Source organism: Pieris napi, chromosome 6 (genome assembly GCF_905475465.1).
Source record: "Pieris napi chromosome 6, ilPieNapi1.2, whole genome shotgun sequence".
In the NCBI taxonomy this organism is placed as follows: Eukaryota; Metazoa; Arthropoda; class Insecta; order Lepidoptera; family Pieridae; genus Pieris; species Pieris napi.
Window position 1 is genome coordinate 1890636 of NC_062239.1, and position 22386 is coordinate 1913021.

The following is a 22386-nucleotide window of genomic DNA, read 5'->3' on the forward strand; positions in this document are numbered from 1 at the left end:
AGAACCCGCAGGTGTATTTGGAATAATATTCGTGTAGTCCACTATAATAAAAGAAATGTGTATGTGTAATTGACATTACTGTAAAACAGTATAAAAAGCTCAAATCGGCAGTAAATTGAATACTTGCTAAAAAAACGATTGTCTATGGATATGCATCACCCAAAGACAATTTACTGAGGGTCACACTTGTTCGTAATAAAATACAACCTCAACCTTCGGGTTTCATATTAGGTCTTACTCTTAATTGCCTAAATGTAAATGTGTGGGGTTTACCCCAAGGATTTGAAATAAGGTCTCGGTTATCAGCTTTTACAAGTGTGTCATGTTATGTTTGATTTTAGTTTATTATTAATATATAAACAATACGATCAAAGTCAAAAACCAAAATGACTTAGATTTGATAATAAGAACGTAGCGCACTGTCTTATTAGAATTATCGTAAAATATCAGTTTTTATTTGTTTTAATACTACATATCTTAATACTGCCACATTTCGTTGTCGTTTTCATGTTATTTTAATGATTCCTTCACACTTTGACCACACGCTACATTTATTTAATTTATCTGAAAAAAGTTCAAAGATAACTAAAGTAATTCAGATATAAAAACAATTTAAAAATATCAGAGAAATGAAGATGCTAAGGTGTATATGTCATATGTCACTGGTAACATAATTATAAAGGAAGTCGTGTTTATTATTCACACATACATATATGAAAACTCTAGAGTTTTCATATATGTATTTTCCTAGGAACTAATAAGCAATAAACGCAAAAATGGTTTTTGTCCAGTTACATAATTGTAACAATTATTTTAATGATTCATCTATTGTGAGTCATAATTATTACTTCAATAAAAATCAAATCGATATTACAATTACTACATATAAAAACCTCTTATCATCAATTCGTTTTTGTATTATAAAGTGTTGCATTAATAATTCTTTGATATTCACAAATTTTAATTATATTACTTGTAAACAGAGAGAAATTAAACATTTGTTTTTATTCCACTACTACTAAGTATAAAATGACTACAACCCTTGGTCTGGACTTCAGATTTCTGTAGGTATCGGTTAATATGATATTTTTTTCGTTTTTAATAGGCAAAAGGAGTTCTGGGACAAATGTAAGCCGGCTTTCTCGTGATCTTTTCCTTCACCGAGTCAGTAAATGCGCACATAGAAAGGAAAATCTATTGGTGAAAATACGTTCTACTTTATGACCTCTGCTCTTTCCTACTATTACGTAGAGTCTGGATATAATTTTGTTTGATTAAAATTTGACCTACATATGATCAAACAGAAGATCAATGTAAGTTGTATATTATTCAACAATTATATAAATATAACTTTATAAAGCGTCAAGTGACACGATTAAACGCAATTAATTGAATTACAAGATTGGGGACAAATAAAATTTGGCCCTTGTGATTAAAAGAGTGGCATTAATAATGTTGAAAAAGTCAAAAGCAACTTTCACCTTTTGGGACCAATGGCTCACGTTGCATAAGTCAAGGTCGTGAGAGTTATATTATGTAAGTAATTACACCCAAAAGACCTTTTTAAAAGCCATTTCTGTAAACGAACACTACCACTATCTGGAACCAGCTAACCATGGAAGTATTTCCGAACCAACCTAACCAAACTCCAGGGTCCTTTAAGAAAGAGCTTAGCAATTCCAAAGGTCTGCTATGGACTTGCGAGTCTTCTGACATTGTGAGGGTCCTTGGTATCATTTAAAACCAAATGAAACTGCCCAATTGCCCCATTTATAAAAAAACATCAAGTATTTCACTTCACTTCGAACTCGGGAGATATATATGTTACAGTTAAAACCGGTTTTTAGATAGAACGCGTTATTCCTAGTTAGAACGCGTTTTTACTAAACGCCTTTGTTAAAACTAGAATTAACTGATGCTCACAATTGAATATCAGTTAAAACTAGTCATTACTAGACAAAACGCGTTTTTTCGAAGTTAGTCAGTTAAAACTTATAACTTAGGTAAAATTTACCTTTGTAATTCAAAATGCCACGATAGTTTGTCTTGCAATAACATGTAGATCGTCATCTTTTTTAATTTTAAGGTTGTTTGATTATTTTTTTATTGTATGTTTACCAATATCCCTTAAAAATATTATTATAATGTTCCTTTTTTAACTTTTATGGTTGTATTCTGTTGATTTGTTTGATTATTTTATTTACTTTTAATTAATGTTGTAACCTTGGCAACTACTTTATGCTGATGTTCGCTAAAATGTTCCTTTAGTGTAAGTTTTTTTTACTAGGTACGGTACTATGTTTCTATACCCTAGATCTTTTTAATAAATATTTTTAAAACTTTATCTTGTTTTCAATCCCAAAATTCAAATTAGTTTCTCTAGTGCTAGTTGTAACTAAAGCTCGGAGTGACAACTAGTTTTATAAGAAAATGAATTATATCAGTGGTAAATTCTAGTTTTCACTTGTTATTTCTAGTTTTGACAAAGGCATTTAGTAAAAACTATTTTTAACTAGGGAAAACGAGTTTTAACTAAAAACTAGTGTTAACTGTAACATATATATTGCTTTAGGTTTGCAGGCTTAAAGGTCGATCACTTAGTTGCATATAAAAATGCAATATACAATTTTTATGATATTGCGTAAACTTTGTTATCTCAAATTAATAATTATTTGTTTATACCAGGGCCAATAAGGAGTTGTGACCAATCGATTTACTACTTAATTAATTTATTTAGTATCACTAAGATGCAAGTATACAGAAATATAGTCCAATTAACATAATTAAATAAAAAGAAGGGCAACTGGTGGCAGTATCGCTTTTGAGCGATCACTTCCAGGCAATCACTGTGAGAAAAAAAAACGACGGGTTGTACTCCGGGAGTGCCGGCAGAAGTGAAAACTTGTATTATTAAGGTTGCGCATTTTTGATATTTTGGAATGGCTAGGGAATAATTTTGCACGAATTGCTTTAATTATCAGTATAAAAGTACTATAATTTATGTGGTAGAATACAATATTTATTTATTGCGCTATCGTACACAAACATGACAATTTATATTACATTAAATACGCCGCGCCTACTAACCATCCGTCTTACGAATTTTCGATCAGGTCACGTGTCCTGACGCGAGTTTAACGTTTTTTACCCATTCCAAAAAAGTGTATAACGCCGCTTCAAACAATACATAAGGTAAGCGCAATAAGTGCAAAAATACATAAGACATATATTTATTAAGACAAAACTATTTATATATATTTTTTTTAATAATAGGGGCAAACGCCCTTTTTGGGTGTCCCGTAGACGGCCAAAAAGGGCAGTCTTCGCAGCCCATGGACACCCATATTTAGTGTTGTAGGGGTTGTAGTTGTTGTTAGGGTGCGTTGCCGGCCTTTGAGGGAGAAGTACACTCTAACTTTGAATAGTTGGAGGTTGTATCTCTAAGGGAAGACTCCCACCGGGAGTCGATTCCACAGTTCGCTAGTTCGCGAAAGAAAGTGCCTTGTGAAACGGACTGTGGAAGACTTCCACTCATCAAGGTGATGTTGATGAAATATTGAATTGATACTTTATATTATTTTTTAATGTTGCAACAACTACAGATTTTATTAACGCATTTAAGGTTACATATTCAAAACATAGTGTTAAAATTACAACTTATATAATATATAAATATAATATATATATATATAACTTATATAATATATTAATTACAAATTACACTGTTGACTAATTACATATTAGAATTATGATATGAAAACGAAAAAGTTCCTATTAAATTGCATTATGTATAAATCTTTACATTTATATCTTAGTTCGCCTTCATTATGATGTACTTATTTCAAAGTGCTATGCAAATTAAAAACAATAACTAAATAAAATTATGAAACGTATTATTTGTTTATGTATTCCATCCTTGCGTCGACTATTATCCTTGCCGCATTTAGTATTCATTTACTATTTAAAATATTGACTCATGCGTAAGTTTTGATCTGTTTAAATAATTTAAAAATTTTTAGTGAAACAGTCTCGTCGCATATTTTTACCTATTGCAGGCCGAATAATGGAGAAACAATATAAACATTGAGAGATAAGAGTGTGAAATATATTTCACAGTTTATCATTAAATTAAATATATTCATTTAGACGACTTAAATAAATTTTAAATATAAAAGTTCTTGATGGTTTTTATAGCGCCTACGCATGTAACAAATACGGGCAGCGATATTTTTTTATTATAACGCGTAATTGTTTAGTTGGATTTGGAGTTATATTAATCATAAACATACTAACAATATCATAATATACATTGAGCCAAGCTTCAAAATAAGGTGATTACATTTTTAAAGGCATAGGTGCCTTTGTAGCGTGACAATAAGCTTGACATCAATTATACATAACTTAACTTATTATGACACTAAGAAAAGTAATTATGACATTTGCATGCCTATTTTAATATCTCTGGTTGTGCGGATTTTAATTAATCGTATCACTTTCTTTGCAAATAAAAGATTTATTTTTTTAATACCTTTGTTCATTCATAAACATTTACTTCTAAAAAATATTTATTTAATAACTTTGTTAATTTTAACTGCTAACGGATTTATAGGATTTATTAAAAGTTTTATTAAAGTTTTTATCTTTATTAATTAACATTATAGAAGTCCATTATAATAAATTGTTAGGTCATAGAAGTCAAACCAAACCTAACGCAAAGCTTCAGTTTATAAACTTTATCTAGATTACAAAGATAAACAGTTTGTTAATAAAATCCTCCATAGTTTAGAAAAAACGTAAAAATCTTGTCAAAAATTGTATTCTACGTTTGTAGAAAAAACGACACTTCAGGGTGTCGGTTTTTTGTGACGGTGTGCGTGTAAAAATTGACTCTTATAATTTTTCCCTAGCCCGCCAAAAGAAGTATAACTTCAAAAAATATTTTTTGGTTAAATTCAGAAACTAAATAAGGTTTACAATTCCACTTTTATTGATTGTGTATAACCATCACTTTATGTGTTACTAAAATTAAATAACTATTCTTAACATTCATATAAGAAAGCTCATTCAATTATTAGAAACAACTTTTAATAATTCTATACAAAAACCTATGTAAAAAATAATAACGTTTCTATGAAAATGGATTTTCGTCAACTGCCAATAATTATAACGTATCTTTTCACTCAGTGATGTCATGAATCCTGAACAATGATCAATTATAACGAACTACTATGAGGCAGCGTAAAAACCACAACCAGTCGTCTCAATATAAAGGCTTACATCTTAAGACAACGCAACAATTTGAGTTCAGCTTCTCGACTGGACGTTGCAAAGTGTTTATTTAAAATTGGAACAAAAATGTACGCGGTAAGTACATTTAATTCTTAATTCAAAAATACTTTTTACGTGTTTGTTGTTAAAGAAATATCACGCAAAGTTCTTTATGCGGATCTGAATTACGCATTGTTTTTTACGCATCAGAATTAAATTGCAATTAAATCTTTTTAGGAAACGAGCAAATTAACATAGATAATGCATTATTAAGTTTTTTGTTCCCAGAGGTTCATCTTATTGTTATGCTTATTGACCGTGACGTGGGGTCAGCGTTTGAGCGAGGCCGGTAGTTTTGGCGCACGGAACACAGGTGGCTATGGCTTGTTGAAACCCGGTTATGGGAACTATGGAGGCTATAATGGTAATTCGGGCTCTTCATACCCGGGTTACTCGGGTTCAACATACTCGGGATCCGGATATCAAGGCGGCTATTCGGGAGTAGGAGGTAAGATACTTAGATAATTATGGGACGTATTTGATGACATTATTATTATTATAGCCTCTTTATTTTCATAATGAATAATTTAATTGACAATCATATCATATGAGTAATTATTATATACTATGTGCATGCATCAAACAAAATAAAATATTACTAGTAATAAACCTTAAATTTAAATTCCAATCGTAATTAATAATTTCAATGTATATCAATTTTGAATGATAAATTAAAAGAATCTAAACAAAAAAGGATCAAAATCAAAGTTATTTTTTTATAAATCATTATGGACCCCTCTACGGGTAAAGGCCTCCTCCATTTTGATGATGTATTTGATGACATTATTAGTTAAATAACGGCTACTAAATGTGGTTTTTACAGAATTATAATAATTTTTTAACGAAAATTAATTTTAGATTGAATAAATTTTCTAGTAAAATTTAACGTATAATAAACACAGGTAATTCTGGAGTTAGCCATATTAAGACAATTTTTAATCTTTCTCTTATGTTACCTACCTATATTGCGATCATAACATATTAAATGTACGTAAAAATAGTGAATAATTTACTTACCAAAACTGATAATGGAATTTATACAAGGAACTCAAAATGTACAAAATCATTTCCTTTCGTGAACTGAACCTATTATGTCTTTGTAATGGCGTTAGCACCATACAACCTTAACATAAACACATGGCCGGATTTAGAGGTCTGGAGGCCTTGGGGCAACAAAGGAGTAGAGGCCTTCTGGCCCCAAATTATTTTTCAAATAAAATGAACTATATTTTCTAGTCGAGTCTTTCAATCAATAATTTATTGGGAAACCAAGTAGATTCGTTTAGTATTTAACAATCATATAAAAAATTAAATACAGATCAATGATTTCTGTTAATATTTAAGATCAATATCACCATGTTTGTACAAAGGTAAAACAGCGAAAAAAAATATCAAAAGAAAAGTTTGTTTACTAGTCGGAATTTAAAACATTTTTTACCAAAGTCTATTGTGGGGGTCACAAGGGCTGTAGCCCCGGTTGCCCTTCAATAAATCCAGCCCTGGATAAACACACGAATGTAACGCTTAAAATGATTTTTCATTTTAAGGTGTACATTTCTTGAATTAGTAAAACGTTTTTTATTTTCTATATGAGAGTGGTTTATAGTTATGTAAAATGTTTTATGTGACAATTATTGTCTTTGTTAATTATAATTTGACTAAAAAATATGTAGAGTTGATAAATGGGGGGATATTTTCAATTGTCCCCCAAAATTTATTATTATTTATAATGATTAATTTGCTAACATTATTTTAATGAAATAAAGCTTATTTGGACCAAGATCTGTATGACGACCTAAAATTTTGTTTAATAGTCATAGTGTCAAACTTTTAATTAGATACCTATATGATAATAATATCTTATGATAAATTAACCAGTATTATACTCATCTTAATAACAGCAACACAGTTACGTCAACTAGTTAACTAATTCAATTAAGAATGATATGGTAACGAAGTAATTTTAACTTTGAACTTGATTTCGAGTACAGCTATTGCGGAATATTTAACTTTAAATTTAATGATTTTACTAAAGTATTTCCGAATAAATTCGACTAAGGACCCTTCAAGAATAGAGCATACCAATTCTTAAAAGGCGCGCATTGCGTGCCCTCGGGCATTGAAAGTGTCCACAGGCGGTATCGCTTAACATTCTATAAAAATGTATTATATTTAAGTGTACTTAGATATCGTCATAAAACAAAAAATTAGGTAGGTACACTATTTTTTCTCACGTTAACACCGTTTCCTTATTGATTCCTTTGTTGATATATTGATAAATTATTCCCATCGCGTTCAAACGCTTAAAATAATGACGAGTGCAATAGACCTATTGTTTTCATTTTGTGTCCTTGAAATTTATTTACGAGGCGCCTTAAAATATGCAATTTATTCATGCATTAAGTATTTTTGCTCACCAACTGTTACCTACTTGCCAGATAGAATTATTGACACGAACAGTTTGAGGACCAACTTGTTATCAAAAACTAGAACTTCTTGACCCAGGAAAATTAAATTACCGTTTTAAGTGATATTTTTGCAAACACAGGTGCGAACGGAAAAATACTAGTTTTGTGTTCAGTTAAATGACTTCTTCATCTTCCTGCATTTTTATAGTTTCTAATGACGCATGATATTGTTAAATATTTGTTAGGTATATTTAATGGATCAGATTTGGTTCATTATTCTTAACCAGCGACATAAAAAAACATTTTGTTTAATCAAATCATTCTGTCTTAGATTATAAAGAACTACATATTCTTTTATTCCCAAAATTCTAATGTATATTACATGTAACATTACAGGTTACAACCCCGGAAATGGAGGATACAACACTGGCTATAATGGTTACAACACCGGCTATAATGGTTACAACACTGGTTATAACGGTTACAACACTGGCTACAATGGATACAACAACGGATATAACACAGGTTATAATGGATACCCAGGTTACAACACTGGCATTACCGGAGGTAGGTTTATTTGATTTTAACACTAACATTATAAAAAACTAAGAAACTTTAATATATTTCCATGCTATTGAAACTAATTACAATGGGTTGTTTAATAATTGGTGGAATAAATAAGAGATTCATATACAAGGCACAGTATAACTAAGAACCTATATCAGCGTGAAATGTTCTAGGATATGTTTAAGGCCCTTAATCTAAGGGAGGGAAACGTTTCCGAACCTGATCACGATTTAGGGAAAGTTGTGGATCAGCTTTCTAGGCCAACCTGAAAATATTATATCGCTATGAAAGACACGAATTAAATGTCAGGTGCATTAATCACAGAATTAAGGATATAACTATGTCGTAATTAGTATATATAGTAGCTGATACCAATCTTGTGTTGTGACGCGATACTAACCAATCCTTAACAACAGCGCACGTGCCAGCAGGTACTTTAAAGTGTCTATAGGTGGAAAATTCGTATAAATGTTGGGGAAACCTTATAATAGCAGGAAGTTTCAATCATACATAATAACAATAGTATAACAACATAATAGTGATTATTATAGGGACAATCGTAATTTACGAGACGTGTAAGCAAATATTCTTAAGATAATTACGAAAAATCAAAATGACAAAGGAACGCGGATAATGGTCATCTTACGATAAGATATCGCTTCAATAAAAGTTTATAGAAACGATTATGACATTATTGTACCAATTATGGGACGAAACAAAACCTTGGCTCATTTTATCATTAGGAATGATAATGTTATAAGATGTGTTCTATACAAAATTCTCATATTTATCTACCGTTTTTTCCTCGTGAGTTCGTTCGAACGTGCCAATTCGTGGGAAAACACATATTCAGATTAAATGTATTATGTGACTCAAGAATGAATAAAACATAAATAGGAATCAAGTTAATATATGCAGTTCTGTCTTCGCGGACACATGATTTGAGATCCGAATGGTTCTGTTGTATAGATCATATATCAAAGATTATTCAGCTTAAGTACATTTTGACTTTAAATGCGAAAATGTTGAAGTATATATTGTGGGCATTGGTGAAGTTATGTATTTTTGTATATAAATTCTAATTGCTTTAAAAAGCGATACAAACATTAATGAATTATTTGTAAAAGAAAATAATAGTTAACATTGATCTCTGGGTTCTTGTTATGGAACACAACGAACGATTTGGTTTTAAGTTATAATAATAATCCAGTGGCACTGCATATTAAAAAAAGGGTGCGTGTACTTATGTACGCGCGTAAGAAGTTATACTTCTTTGGCTTTCTTTATTTTTTTAAAATATTAAATAAATAATAACAAATATTTAACGTTAATAATGTAATAATATTTAATATTTAGTATATTATTAAATTATTAATTAATAATAATAATTATTATTATTTATTATTTTATTATATTATTCATTCAATTTAATAACTACGTATGTTTAATAACCTTTTAACTAAGTAACAATAGGTCTTTGTGAAAAAGCTAAATTTCTTTGAAAAAATAATTAAAACTCCTTTATTTGTTTAAAAGGTAAATGTCATTATGTTCATACAAAATTCTTGGCATAGCTGCTAACTTCACGCATATTCTATTTCTTTTTACTTGTAGATTGTCTTATTCCCATCTCGCTCGCGCACGCTATAGTCACACTGACAACTTCGTGTCTCAGTTGCGCGCGCATCGTAAAATTTCACTCTCATAAATTTTTCATAACGCGCCTAAAGAAGTATAACTTCAAAAATATAATAGTAATACATCCTGTATAAGGGGTCGCAGAAAACATCTGTCTTTGATTATTTTATAGACAAACTAGCTGACCCGGCAAACGTCTGTATTGCCATGTATACTATTTCTAGGAAACAATTTTTTAGTTCAATAAAAATAACTATCTACAGTAATAAAACATAGGGGTTGATCGTAGAGGAGTGAAAATTAAGGGTTGTATGTATTTTTGTATGATGTATAAAAAATAATAAAAACAAAAAAATTGCCGAAAATATAAAAAAAATATTTGGGATGGAAATCCCTTATCACTTAGGGGTTTGAAAGATAGAGTAGGCGATTCTCAGACTTTCTGAATATACATGTTTCGAAGGAGTATGGGAACGAACATTGTGAAACAATAATTTTTTATATATAGAGATAGGTGATGTCCTCTGATGTAGGTGGTGACTTCTGTCTGACACATGTAGATTTTTGAGTATTGAGACATCCCGGTGACTTCACCGTTACAAGAGTTAATTGCGCACAAGGAAAGAAAATTCCATTGGTGCAACGCCGTGATTAGAACACAAGCCTGATCGGTTATCGAGTTTTATATAATTATAATTTTTCACAGGATACCGGCCAAACCGACCTGGATACGAATACAACAGACCAGGGTACCAAAGCGGCGTAGGATACCAGAACTACAATCAGGGCGGGTACCAAGCCGCATATAAAACCGGGTATGACAGACTCTATGCAACAAATAGTGGCAATTACTTCGGCGGATACGCAGATGGTTATGACAATGTAAGACTGAGTAGAAAAGCCGAAGAAAAGAAAGAAAATTCAGCTTAGGTTTAAGTAAACTTCATGTAAATATATATTTTATTGGTAATTGCATTTTGAATTATACAGTCACATAAAATAATTGGAGGTAAATAAAAGACAAAAAATATTTAATATAAAATTCATAGATTTAATTATTTATTGATAAATAATAATTAATTTCTAATAACACATTATACATTATAGTTTAAATCCTAACAAGTGATAAGGATTCATTACGTACATACACCTTTGCTTTAAATACATTTATTGGCATCTAATACATTTCTGCGATCCTGGTATATTGTAAAAAAAATGTGGAAAATCATTTTCGCCTCAGCCGCTGAACCAGTCAGAAGTCATGGAATTGAAGAAGGACGCAGCACCAGATCGCGCGTTCGCAAAATTAATTGGTAACGAGCTGGTCATCAAGTCTGACAGCTCCGAGCGAGATTTATTGGGGCTAGTTGACTGTAGTTTCTTTTTCGACTGTGAAATGAAAATATATGTTCGTTCACTAAAATTTTTTTGAATACCAATTTCGTTATTCGCAGATATTTTCATACACACCATGCAAAATTATTAAGAACAAAGACACAAGCTATAAAACTAACGGATTTTAGGGGCACGAAAAGTATGTAAAATCGATGGATTTTTATATAGAAAATCGCTCACGTTAAGCAAGCACAAGAATTTGTCATTCGAATTAACCACGACTTCATCTGCGCAAGAGTACTTCGTAAAGCCTATTTTCTTTTGATCTCTCTTATTTTTAATTCACTTACCCATAAAGATAAATATAATTTCGTAACTATTTAAAAGAATCATTTCCACTATTATATTCGTGAAATTATCTTTATAAATAGCATGCATCTGTTATTATAAGTATCGCAATACAGTGAGGAAATGCTGTCAGCATCAATGGTACCTTTGACTAAACTTTTTAAATTTGTTTTAATTTATATTTATCAATTTTTAATTAATTATTATTATTACTATGTATGTATGAGCTACATGATTGTCATTAAAATCCATTCAGTAGCTTTTACTTGATATCCATCCACGGCGATTATGTTATTTTCCGTCCTGAAGCCTCAAAAAAAAGACTATTGTGGTCAAGAGACATTTAAATAATATCTTAATTATTAATGATATAATAATGACAGTTAATCACACACTCATCATACCAAAATTAATCAGGAGTGACGTAATCCTGTTTATAGAAAGAAAAATATTAATTCGCACTTAAGAGAAGAAACAGAAATATAGAGAATTAATTTTCTATACTAAAAAATTGTTATCAAAATCATGGTAAAAACGATTTTAAAAATGGAGTTTATCAGTTACCATGGCAACAAAGATTTTAAAAAAGGAGTTTATCAGTTACCATGGTATAGTGCTTTTCATGAAAGAAGTCCCGCGGATATTTTTGGAACTAAATTTGACAGGTCGGCAATGTTGTCATTCGTCGATGTTATCAAGTTCGTTTGTTGTGGTAGATTTTTGTGAATTTTTAACTAGCTTAGTGTATTTTAAATATTGATTATAATGCCAAAAGTTGTAAAAAGTTCGGCTCGAGAAATGATATTAAAGGTGAAAGAGTTCTGTGAAGCGGAACATAAGAATCAAGGTGTTTTAATACAACTAAACAATGTTCGGAAGAGAATTGCCGCCATAACAGGTACTTTTTAGAGTTGCCATTTAATATTTTTTTGCTGCATTGGTGGGACTTTTATGGTATAAATTCGTTTTTGCGACAAAATTGAATAAATACATAACGTGATGAAACTAGGTAACTGAAATTAAAACATATATTACATATTACATAAGCATTATAAACTTAAACTTACTTATTATTTTTAATTGTTCATAATTTAATTGCAGGTGTGTCAGAGAAAACTGTTACAAGAATTACAAACGAAGGTATAACAGCGGCGTGTACTTCGAAAAAATTTTTAACCCAACAATTATGCAATAAAACTCTGAATAAAAAATTGTATTGCTTTTCTTTTCCCTTATTTTCTCATCTTTTCCCTATAAGTAGGTAGAACACCGCTAATATAAGTAAATACAAATATACTTTTTATATAACAGAAATATTGTGTATGTAGTAGTACGAAGTATGCAGAAAAGAATATTATTTGATAAATTACATCTGCTAAATGTAAATAAAATAGGTAAATTTTGTACTCATAAATGGCAACATTACGTCATGCGATTGCAGCGCCGCGTCTGGGGGACTTCTTTCATGAAAAGGACTATAAGAAAGATTTTAAAAAAGGAGTTTATCCGTTACCATGGTAACAAAGATTTAAAAAAAGGTGTTTATCCGTTACCATGTCAACAAAGATTTTAAAAAAGAAGTTTATCAGTTACCATGGTAACAAAGATTCAAAAATGGAGTTTATCAGTTACCATGGTACCAAAAATTTAAAAAAAGGATTTCATCAGCTTGAACTGTATTCCGAAATTTATGGTTTAAAGTTTCTCAACCTCCAGGATAAAATACTGGCGGAAAAAAGATTTTGAAATATTAAACTTTTGACACTTATACCAAGACTCAGATATATTTTTTTTAAGATCTGGCCTTAACTTTTTCTTAATTCTGTGGATATACAACTTAAATATTAATAAAACATGTATTAACTAACCGGTTTGTCCTGTTTCTTGTTAGGCGTGGCGGGCGTGGCCACGGGTAGTATTGAGAACCAATGTGTGTCAATGGAGGCCAGTATGTTCGGAGCCTTATCACCCGTACCACCAGATGATACAGGTTTCGTACCGATAATTCCTGTCAGCTGACCGTGGTGAAGGATCAGACTGCCGAGTAGGGTCTGCAAAAGTTAATAAGTAGTCAGCAACAAAATTATTTAAAATTCTAATAATTAAAAAATAAAGTAAAAACATTTTTTTTGCAATATGTTAGTCTTTTATTTTAGGCACATTTAATGACAATTTTTACCGGATTAAAACAAGTTCACTGATTTACAATTACGCAGAATTAAGTTACCGTTTAACTGGCGTTTAAAACAAGTGGTGAAGTTGAGTTATTTTAAACGCGTTTAAATTAACTTTTGGAAATTAAATCTTTTTAGCGAAAAAAAACATATACTTTGCTTAATTGTGTAAATTTATAGATTATTATATAATTAACCTACCTGCACCCTTTGCACGGACCGCTTCAAGTTCATTTGTATGTATGGATAGAAGACATCATAATCAAACGGATCAATTTTCTGTCTCAAAAATTCACAAATCTCCTGCGAAAGCTCCATATATTTCTTATTCTCCCGAGGAACCAATAGTAAGGTCAAATGCCGCACATCCATCAACAGTTGAAGAGCACACCTCTGATTTATATCGGTCTCTTTCTCTCTTATAACCGCATTGTAGTGCGCGAAAGAGATGGACGTAATACTGTCTATGAAGGACGTGTGAATTTCCACGGGAAGCGTGTGAGGTATGACGTCATCTAGGAGTCTGCTAATCGAGTATAAATATTCTTGTAGCTTTAGAGAAGGCCCGGCTGGTACTTTTATTGTAGATTCTATGGATGTACCTTCATCATCTTTTTCTTCTATTTTAATTACGTCCCATTGCTGAAAATAAGTGTTGCCATATAAAAATTTATTAAAAAATCGAGTTTTTGGGAATTGAAAGAAATTGTTATTTTTAATGGGAAGAATTTACTCTAAACTATTATGGGGTTATTTATACGAAATAGTCAGTCGTATTTAAATTTAACCGATTAATGAAGTAATATAATTTAATTAAATTAAACATTAATTACGTCATTACGAATTATTTTACATGCTATCTAAGACTTTATTTTGTATTTACTATTTTTCACTTAATTACCAAAACTAACTTAAATCAGTGAGGCTACAACTGAAGCTCTCGGCCTCATATGTCTATCTGTGTCTATCGATTTCTGCATTGTTAAAAAGGCCGGCAACGCACCTGCGAGCCCTCTGGCAATGAGAGTGTCCATGGGTGGCGGTATGACAGATGACTAAAAAAAGTGATGTTTTCGAGTGATAATTGTCAACCCTTTTTTAGTGGGTCGGGGGTTGGTCCGTGAGGAGCAATAGACCCCTAACCCAACAGCCCCATCAGCTATGAAGTCGTAGGGTAACAGATAATTCTCTAATTTTGGGAAGAGACAAAAACACCTTACCATCATCAGATAATCGATATTCTCCTCCATAGTAAAACCTTGAGGGAGACCATTGGTTAAATCCTTCACTTTTTCCATTACTATATCCAACCATTTACCCCAACAGTGCAAACAATTTTCCTTCAAAACATCACCCAATCTGGCCCAACGTTTGCTAAGTGCCTCGTCCACTATCAAACTGTTCTCGGGAATATAGCACCTTCGTACGTTGGGAATAAGTATGGGAATCGCTTGTATAAATCGTGCTGTGTATATTGCAGTTGTTTTTCTTTGTAATTCAGTGGATTGAAGTGTGGGCTCTTCAAAACATGCTTTGATGTATGCTAAAATACTAAAAATAATATTTTTTTTTAATATCTTCCCGAAGGAAACTAGCGAACTGTGGAATCGACTCCCGGTGGGGGTCTTCCCTCAGAGATACGACCTACAAATGTTTAAAAATCGAGTGTACTCCTTAAATGCCCCTTAAAGGCCGGCAACACACCCCCTAAAAATGTGTGCCCATGGGTTGCGATCACTGCCCTTTTTGGGCGTAGTTTGCCTCTCTACTATATAAAAGAAAAATATATATACAACGGGTTGGGTACCCAGCTTCGCCATCTACGGTTGCCTTGTATAACCTACTTGTTAGCTTTTCATTCATCTGTTCTACATGCCACAACCACCTACATTTTCTAAATCAAGGTCATAGCGAGAAGAACTGGCAAGAAACTCATTTGAAGACTTAGGGTCCTTCAAGAAAAGAGCGTACCAATTCTTAAAAGGCCGGCAACGCACTCGCGAGCCCTCTGGCATTGAGTGTCCATGGGCGGCCGTATCACTTAACATCAGGTGAGCCTCCTGCCCGTTTGCCCCCTGTTCTATAAAAAAAAAAGATTTGTACAAGGAAATTTTAAGGAACTGCACTCATTACGTCATGCTTTACTTGATATATAGAAACACATTCCTCAAACAGAAGTTGACGATTTTTGTGATATACTTTTTTCTTCGATAAGCCCGATGGAGGATACATATAGGTATATTTCCTGTACTGCATTTTAAGTAAATTGTCAAGTGACAAATGACAGATTACGTGACATAGTCACTAAGTTGTCATTTTTAAAATGTTTAAATGAATAATTTTAAATCGATGTAATCTACATTTGTCTTTACTCTCTGTCCTTTCCTTTTATGAACAAAATTAATTCGTTGCATCATATAACATGTAAATAATATTAAATAATTTGAAGAACCTCACCTTTCAATATACTTATCAGCCGCATCACACAAATACAATTCAATATCACTTGTGTCTGTATACATTTGTTCCCATCTCTCTTCCTCATCATATAATGATATCGGTCTATCTCTTTTCCTCTCCAAGTACAAGTAATCTTTCAAGTCGTCTAATAGTTTCTGCAATTCATCTTCAAGGCCTTTGCATAACTTCTCCATATTTGGTGTAAAGCCACGGTCTTGGCGGGACATTCCTGTAATTTTCGATAAAATACCATTAAAAAAGTATTTTATACATAAAAATAAAAAACTTTTTTCCCCAAAATTTACTGTATTCTAGATCGTCAAACTTCTAGTTAGAACTGTCAAACTATGTGAAGGTTGACATATTTGACAGTACCACAATACGCCGTATTGTCAATGTCGAGAAATATGGCCCAAACTCTAATACATATGTCAAACTTCCTAAATTTGACAGCTGAAACTTGACCAAAGTCAGTGAGTACCCTCAAAAAAACTGAAATTTGCGTCTACCTTTCATAAGTGAATTCATAACCGAAACCACTTCGCTCCTAGATTCAATGATGGTGTCTCCAATGAGGTCCTTCCATATGAACCAGTTTATATTTGACTCCTTTTCTATTTCGCTCTCTGATGATACCTAAAAATATAAATTTTATATTTGTACCACGAATAATATCCTAGTACTGTAAATTTTTGTTAATATAAGTTTCATAACCAATTTAGACTAAAGGAGGTATTGAATTCGACAAGTAATTGATTTGTGTATTACATGTTATTTTGTATGGTAAATTCTCTCTTTATAGCACTCGGTACTCGACAACAATAAACAAATTACTCAGGTACCTAATAAGTTAATTTTTAGGGCAACAAAATTTGCATTTATTTTTAATATTACTGAAAACACTTATAAGCTAGTATCTTTTAAGTCCGAAAAATAGTTGTTTCACCAGGAATTTCACCCATTACTTGGCATTTTCTATATCAATACTCTACCAAACTGTTAAAAATGAATGTAACAATTTCACATAACAAAATATTTAATAGGGAACATTTGTCAGTGACACGATTGTGTCACTCTAAGGAAAATATTTTTAATTAAAATTATCTATACATTTTATTTTCAGTAAAAAAATACCTTAGTTAAATCAATAAGCAATTGCGTCTTGAATGCGTCATATATCTTCTGCCAACGTGCGTCAACAATTAACTTGACTCTTGCAGTAAGAAGAGGCTGGAAATGGCTCACCCAAATATGAACGGTTGGTATCTTTAACTTTTCACAAATCATATTCCAGTTTTGAGGTGTTTCTAGAAATATATCAACAATTCATATTTTAGGAAGTTATTTCGGTTCAATACTTACAGTTTGTTTTACCTAATTATTTTTTAATTATATTTTAGTAATAGGAATTTATAGTGTTGTATAGTGATCGCTATAATTGTGGAATTAGAATTTTTCTGTGTTGAATTATGTGATATTCTGTGCTTTAATAAACAAATAGATATTGATAAATATTGTCAATGGTTACTATTCATATTTCTGCCCTATTCTTTCTTATCTGTATTTATACACTTTCTATCATCACCCTAATAGAGGCACACTCTAAAAAAGTTCCTAGCCCAAAGGCTATGTCATGAGTCATAGCTTGATTTTTAATTGCATAATGTGTTTTTCGTTATTATATTTTTAATTCCGTCAATAATGTCACTCAAGATCCAGTAAGGCCAATGCAAACAGCTACATATATGATGCTATTGTTGCAGTATATGAAAAACGTATATGCTAAAACTACATAAAATTTTGTTTTAAGCAATTACTATGACTATCCACCATTAATTTATAGATCTAGAAATGTTGGAATTTAGCGAGATAATCAAATAATCTAGTATTAACGAGTTTGAACCGATTTGACTTTGACGTTAATCGATAAGCTCTCTGACATAATGGCAACTGACAGCAACGCCAATGTTAATATAAAAATGATGGGACGGAAATAATGTAAGATTATTACGTACTTTTAATGCACATAAATCTTTGTAAAGAGGAAATATTTATATTGTTAAATACATTGAAATACACCAGGGCCCTTGCTTGCTCTGTTACAAATAATATTATATATATTGTCGGGATTAGTTTTGCTGTCGCTATTCGAAGTAGGACTCTGGAACGATAATTCTTCCACCTTCCTCATCGAATCTTGGGTAAAAAGCTAAATATATTCCCAATATAAAAATATATGTGCAAAGCCAGGAGTAGTAATTATTAGACCCTCCAAAACCACTTACCAATTTTAAAAGCTTCCTCTCGAATCTCATGCAATACTTTGACACGTGTAATATTTTGTAAAAGTGTCGTCACATGTTCATTAATATAACTTTGTAAGGAGGTACTCCATTTTTGTACGCTTTCGGTTATTTCGTCGCTCGTAAGTGCCTTTATCGATTTTACTGTTAACCTATAAAATTTTAACTTTAATTTAATTCATGTTTAGGTCATGTTCGCCAGTCTAGGAACCATCCAGTATACTACAGTGTATCGCTTGAAATAAATAATATAATAAGCTATTGCATAGATTTTATCGCGGGCTTTGAGCGCGGCGACCGAATCAAGAAATTCCGTAACCTAACACACGATGACGTAATATAGGTGCGGCCAATACGCGTTAGAGCGGGGCAGAACGTATACTGCGTATTCACATCTCTCTGACGAGATCGGTACAGCCGATGCGCGTTAGAGTGAGACAGACTGTATAGGCGAGTTAGTCTGAGTCTGGTAGAGTGTAGAGTGGTAGATTGAATTAATTTATCAAAGAAAAAACTTAAATTAATATCATAGAAAAAAAATACTGCATCAATAAATCATTATAATTGCATAAGTTAAAAAAAAATAATCTCTCTAAGTCAATAATCTCCAAAAATTGCGTGACGTAATACTTGAACGCTCCCTAAGCATCGGTGGTCATGTAATATTCGCATCGTTCTAAGTTCTAATTATATCTTAATTTTATTATAATTATAGTTGGCACTGTTGGCTTAATCTCTCAGCCCAGAGGTGGGTCGTTCTCTGAGCGCATTTGACACTTGCTCATACAGTGAAGGCACACAGAGTGAGGATATGTCCTCCACAATCAATGTATGTAAGGCAAGAAAGCTGAACGCCTACTTATTTATAGATATCATCAAATAAACTGTATAATATAGGGTTGTAGCGCTGTAGGATTATTTAAAATTTGGAAGCAAATAAGTGTTTTAATTTAATATGTTTTTAACGATTTTGTTCAAAATGATCTGTATGTTTTAGTTAGCATTTTTAGCGTGCAGGTAGCCCTTAGACAATTGACTCACCTATAGTTAGATATCGCAGAAGGCAACATTTTCAATGCATTGATATCACTGAATTGGACTAAATTTACTAAAGGCACCGAGTCGGCTCTGTACAATTCTTTCAACCTTTCTAAAACCACGCCTCCGTTGTTCTCTGTAATAATAAAAATAAACTTACTATAAATGAAAATAAATTTAATGTTTTAAGCTTAATAAATAAAAACATACAAAATAAAAGTAAAATTAATTTTGTCATATAGAAAAAGTGTATTTATAAATAAAACTATGTACATAGTATAAAAATACTATGTTTAACAAAGTTGTTTAGAAACAGCTAAGACTCTTGAGGTCGTGTGATCCAATAATGGTTGTGCAGAAACGGACTTTAAAAATCACATATATTGTGAAGGAAAACATATTCACCGGCCCCAGAACCCAAAATCAATTTGTGTGACAAAGACAGCTGATCACCGTATTAAGAAAAATAATCTAAGACCAAGACCAGAATATTTTTATTCTTACCAACAAAACAGGCATAAATTAGTTCCACTGTCTTCATAACAATCTTCACTCCGTCAACAATTTTCCTTTTTATTTGAGCTTTGACATCACCCTCTAATATCTTATGAAGATCAAATTGTAATGTTGTCTTGAGACTGTTATTACTATGCAAATTAATTAATGTATTTAATAAATCCACCATTGGTTTTGAATCTAACAGGTAGAGACCGAGAAGACACGAGCAGGCAATCTGAAATTGTTTAACTAATACTATAATATCTTGCATAACATTGCTGCACAAACAGCACAATCTATCTTTATGAAATATGATATGTATAATTAGTCTCAGAATAGGTCATAAAATATATTTCATAGGTTATAAGTATGTCCCTAATAAGATTAAAATTCTTCCATATTAACCAATTCCAACACTATATACAAACAGGCTCAATCTCTTTCTTTTGAAGCTGGTTAAAAGACAGCAATCTTACACTGACTAAAGTTATTTACAAGATACACACCTCAACACTAATATCAACATCTTGCAATCTTTGCCCACACATATCTATAATGGTTTGACTCAGGTTGCCGATGGAATTCCACTGTTGATGTGCAAGTCGCTGTAATGACTGCATTGTTGGACCATTGTTGCTGCCAATTTGAAGTTGTAAGCCTTGAACATATTTCAAAGTGTCAATTAGAACTACAATTGAATTATATATTATGTATATTATGTTTTAATATAACAAATGAAACAACAACTCTCTCTCTTTCTATTTATTGCTTATAATTTTTTTTGGCATAATAAATAAATAAGCACTTTTTATTTTAAATTCATTGAATAATTATGCAACTTTGTATAAACTACTTGTATACAAATCATAAAATATTTAATTCAAATCAAAAGTATACATATCATAAAATATTAAAGTCAAATATTTGTTATATGTTAAATTAAGTCATTTATTTTTCTTACCAGTATTAATGTGTCGAGCCATAATAAATAGTTGAGCAGCTTGGACAAAATTATTATTATTAATGCATTTCCATATTTTTTCTGGTATTTCCATTAGTAATTTTATTTGTACAGATATCTGGTGGACTGGGTTAACATTCTCCTGAAAACTATTAAAAGTAAGTTTTAAAAAGTGCATACCAATATCAAAGTTTACTACTAACCTGTAAATAAAACATGTATAGCCATGGGATCTGTAAGTAGTTACTGTTGTAGTACTAAGCTACTCATAGCAACTTATTAAAAAAACTTACCTATAGCTAGGAGGTGGACATGCTTGAATTTTGAAACCAATCAAATGGGTATCATGTAGGTTCTTGCAAATACCCATCATATCATTTATATGAGTTATTGTATTAGCAGTGGTTAATCTCATGTCTTCTATAGTGTCTGCAGCATGTATTAAATCTCTATACCTCTCACTGTAAATTCATAAAAAATAAGGTAAAGAGAACTGGTTTAGTACATTTATTAAATATATCAGAAACTAAAAAAATCTTTTATTTCTTATACTTACCCCACCATAGCTCTAAGTTCTTCCCTCTTTCTTTCAACCTCATATTGGAGTTTCTTTTGCACTTGATCTATTTCAGCAATGAAGTGTGATTGAAACAATTGATCTGGAACCACTTCCAGCAAATTGTTATGAGCCATTTTTAACTACCACAAATTGTATAAATGTTTGCACTCTACTCTATTCAATGTTCCCTGACCAAACCATTCAGAGTTAACAGTTAACACGTAGTGTTTACATCGGTTTTATTAGGTTTACTTTTATTACATATTACATACTCTTAGTTTCTTACGGATTTACGTTTTACATATATGTACATATAAACATCATTATCAGACACAGACAGACAGTGACATTTGAGTGGTCAGTGACAGCTGATTCATGACACGTTTAGCTATCAAATGTCACAGATCAAGTAGAGACACTTACGTATAATTATTAATATAATGGGAAATTTTTTTTTGGCCTTTCAAAATTTCACATCTAAAAAAAGCAAAAACTGTAAATTTACTTATGAATGTACACTCCTTTTTATAACAATTTACTAAGAAACTGTAATTTTAATACAGCACATGACGGTTCTGTTCTAAGTTTTAATTTGTGAAATGTTAACTATAAAATGGCTCCAAAATCCAATTATCAGCAAAAGACAAAACCGAAAATAGAGATAAGACTTTTAATATATATATATATATATATATAAATACATTTATTATGGTATGCCATCGTAGCTTCACATTGATATTACCAAACATGATTTGGTAGGCAAATAAAA

General features: G+C 31.4%; 2 protein-coding genes across 3 annotated transcripts; one reads left to right on the top strand and one right to left on the bottom strand.

The window, feature by feature from the left end:
* The first annotated feature begins 5229 nt into the window (after window positions 1-5229).
* Window positions 5230-10911, top strand: LOC125050063 (prisilkin-39-like). Its single transcript, XM_047649638.1, has 4 exons — window positions 5230-5364; window positions 5557-5776; window positions 8133-8303; window positions 10648-10911. Exons 1-4 carry the CDS (start codon window positions 5356-5358, stop codon window positions 10869-10871), a joined length of 624 nt encoding a protein of 207 aa, XP_047505594.1. The 5' UTR covers window positions 5230-5355; the 3' UTR covers window positions 10872-10911.
* Window positions 10912-10971: 60 nt separating this feature from the next.
* On the bottom strand, window positions 10972-21945 carry LOC125050059 (conserved oligomeric Golgi complex subunit 1). Of its 2 annotated transcripts, none has more exons than XM_047649630.1 (14): window positions 21615-21944; window positions 21352-21519; window positions 21059-21207; window positions 20604-20755; window positions 20104-20332; window positions 19603-19735; window positions 18544-18713; window positions 17393-17565; window positions 16768-16894; window positions 16256-16487; window positions 15019-15349; window positions 14000-14440; window positions 13493-13675; window positions 10972-11330 (listed from the first exon to the last, which is right to left on the bottom strand). In XM_047649630.1, the coding sequence occupies exons 1-14, from the start codon at window positions 21749-21751 to the stop codon at window positions 11178-11180; spliced, it is 2778 nt and encodes a 925-aa protein (XP_047505586.1). In that variant the 5' UTR covers window positions 21752-21944; the 3' UTR covers window positions 10972-11177. The 2 variants fall into 2 exon arrangements, with proteins under 2 accessions (XP_047505586.1, XP_047505587.1); XM_047649631.1 differs by lacking the exon at window positions 10972-11330 and adding an exon at window positions 11738-12054 and having other exon boundaries at window positions 21615-21945.
* Between the last annotated feature and the right edge of the window lie 441 nt (window positions 21946-22386).

Excerpts from the sequence above, each read along its gene's own strand:
- LOC125050063 (XM_047649638.1), top strand. Across the intron at positions 5,777-8,132 it reads CGGCTATTCGGGAGTAGGAG|GTTACAACCCCGGAAATGGA; the intron begins GTAAGATACTTA and ends GTAACATTACAG. Across the intron at positions 8,304-10,647 it reads CAACACTGGCATTACCGGAG|GATACCGGCCAAACCGACCT; the intron begins GTAGGTTTATTT and ends AATTTTTCACAG.
- LOC125050059 (XM_047649630.1), bottom strand. The coding sequence starts at position 21,751 with ATGGCTCATAACAATTTGCTGGAAGTGGTTCCAGATCAATTGTTTCAA. Across the intron at positions 21,520-21,614 it reads GAACTTAGAGCTATGGTGGG|TGAGAGGTATAGAGATTTAA; the intron begins GTAAGTATAAGA and ends ATGAATTTACAG. Across the intron at positions 18,714-19,602 it reads TCTGCGATATCTAACTATAG|GTTAACAGTAAAATCGATAA; the intron begins GTGAGTCAATTG and ends AAAATTTTATAG.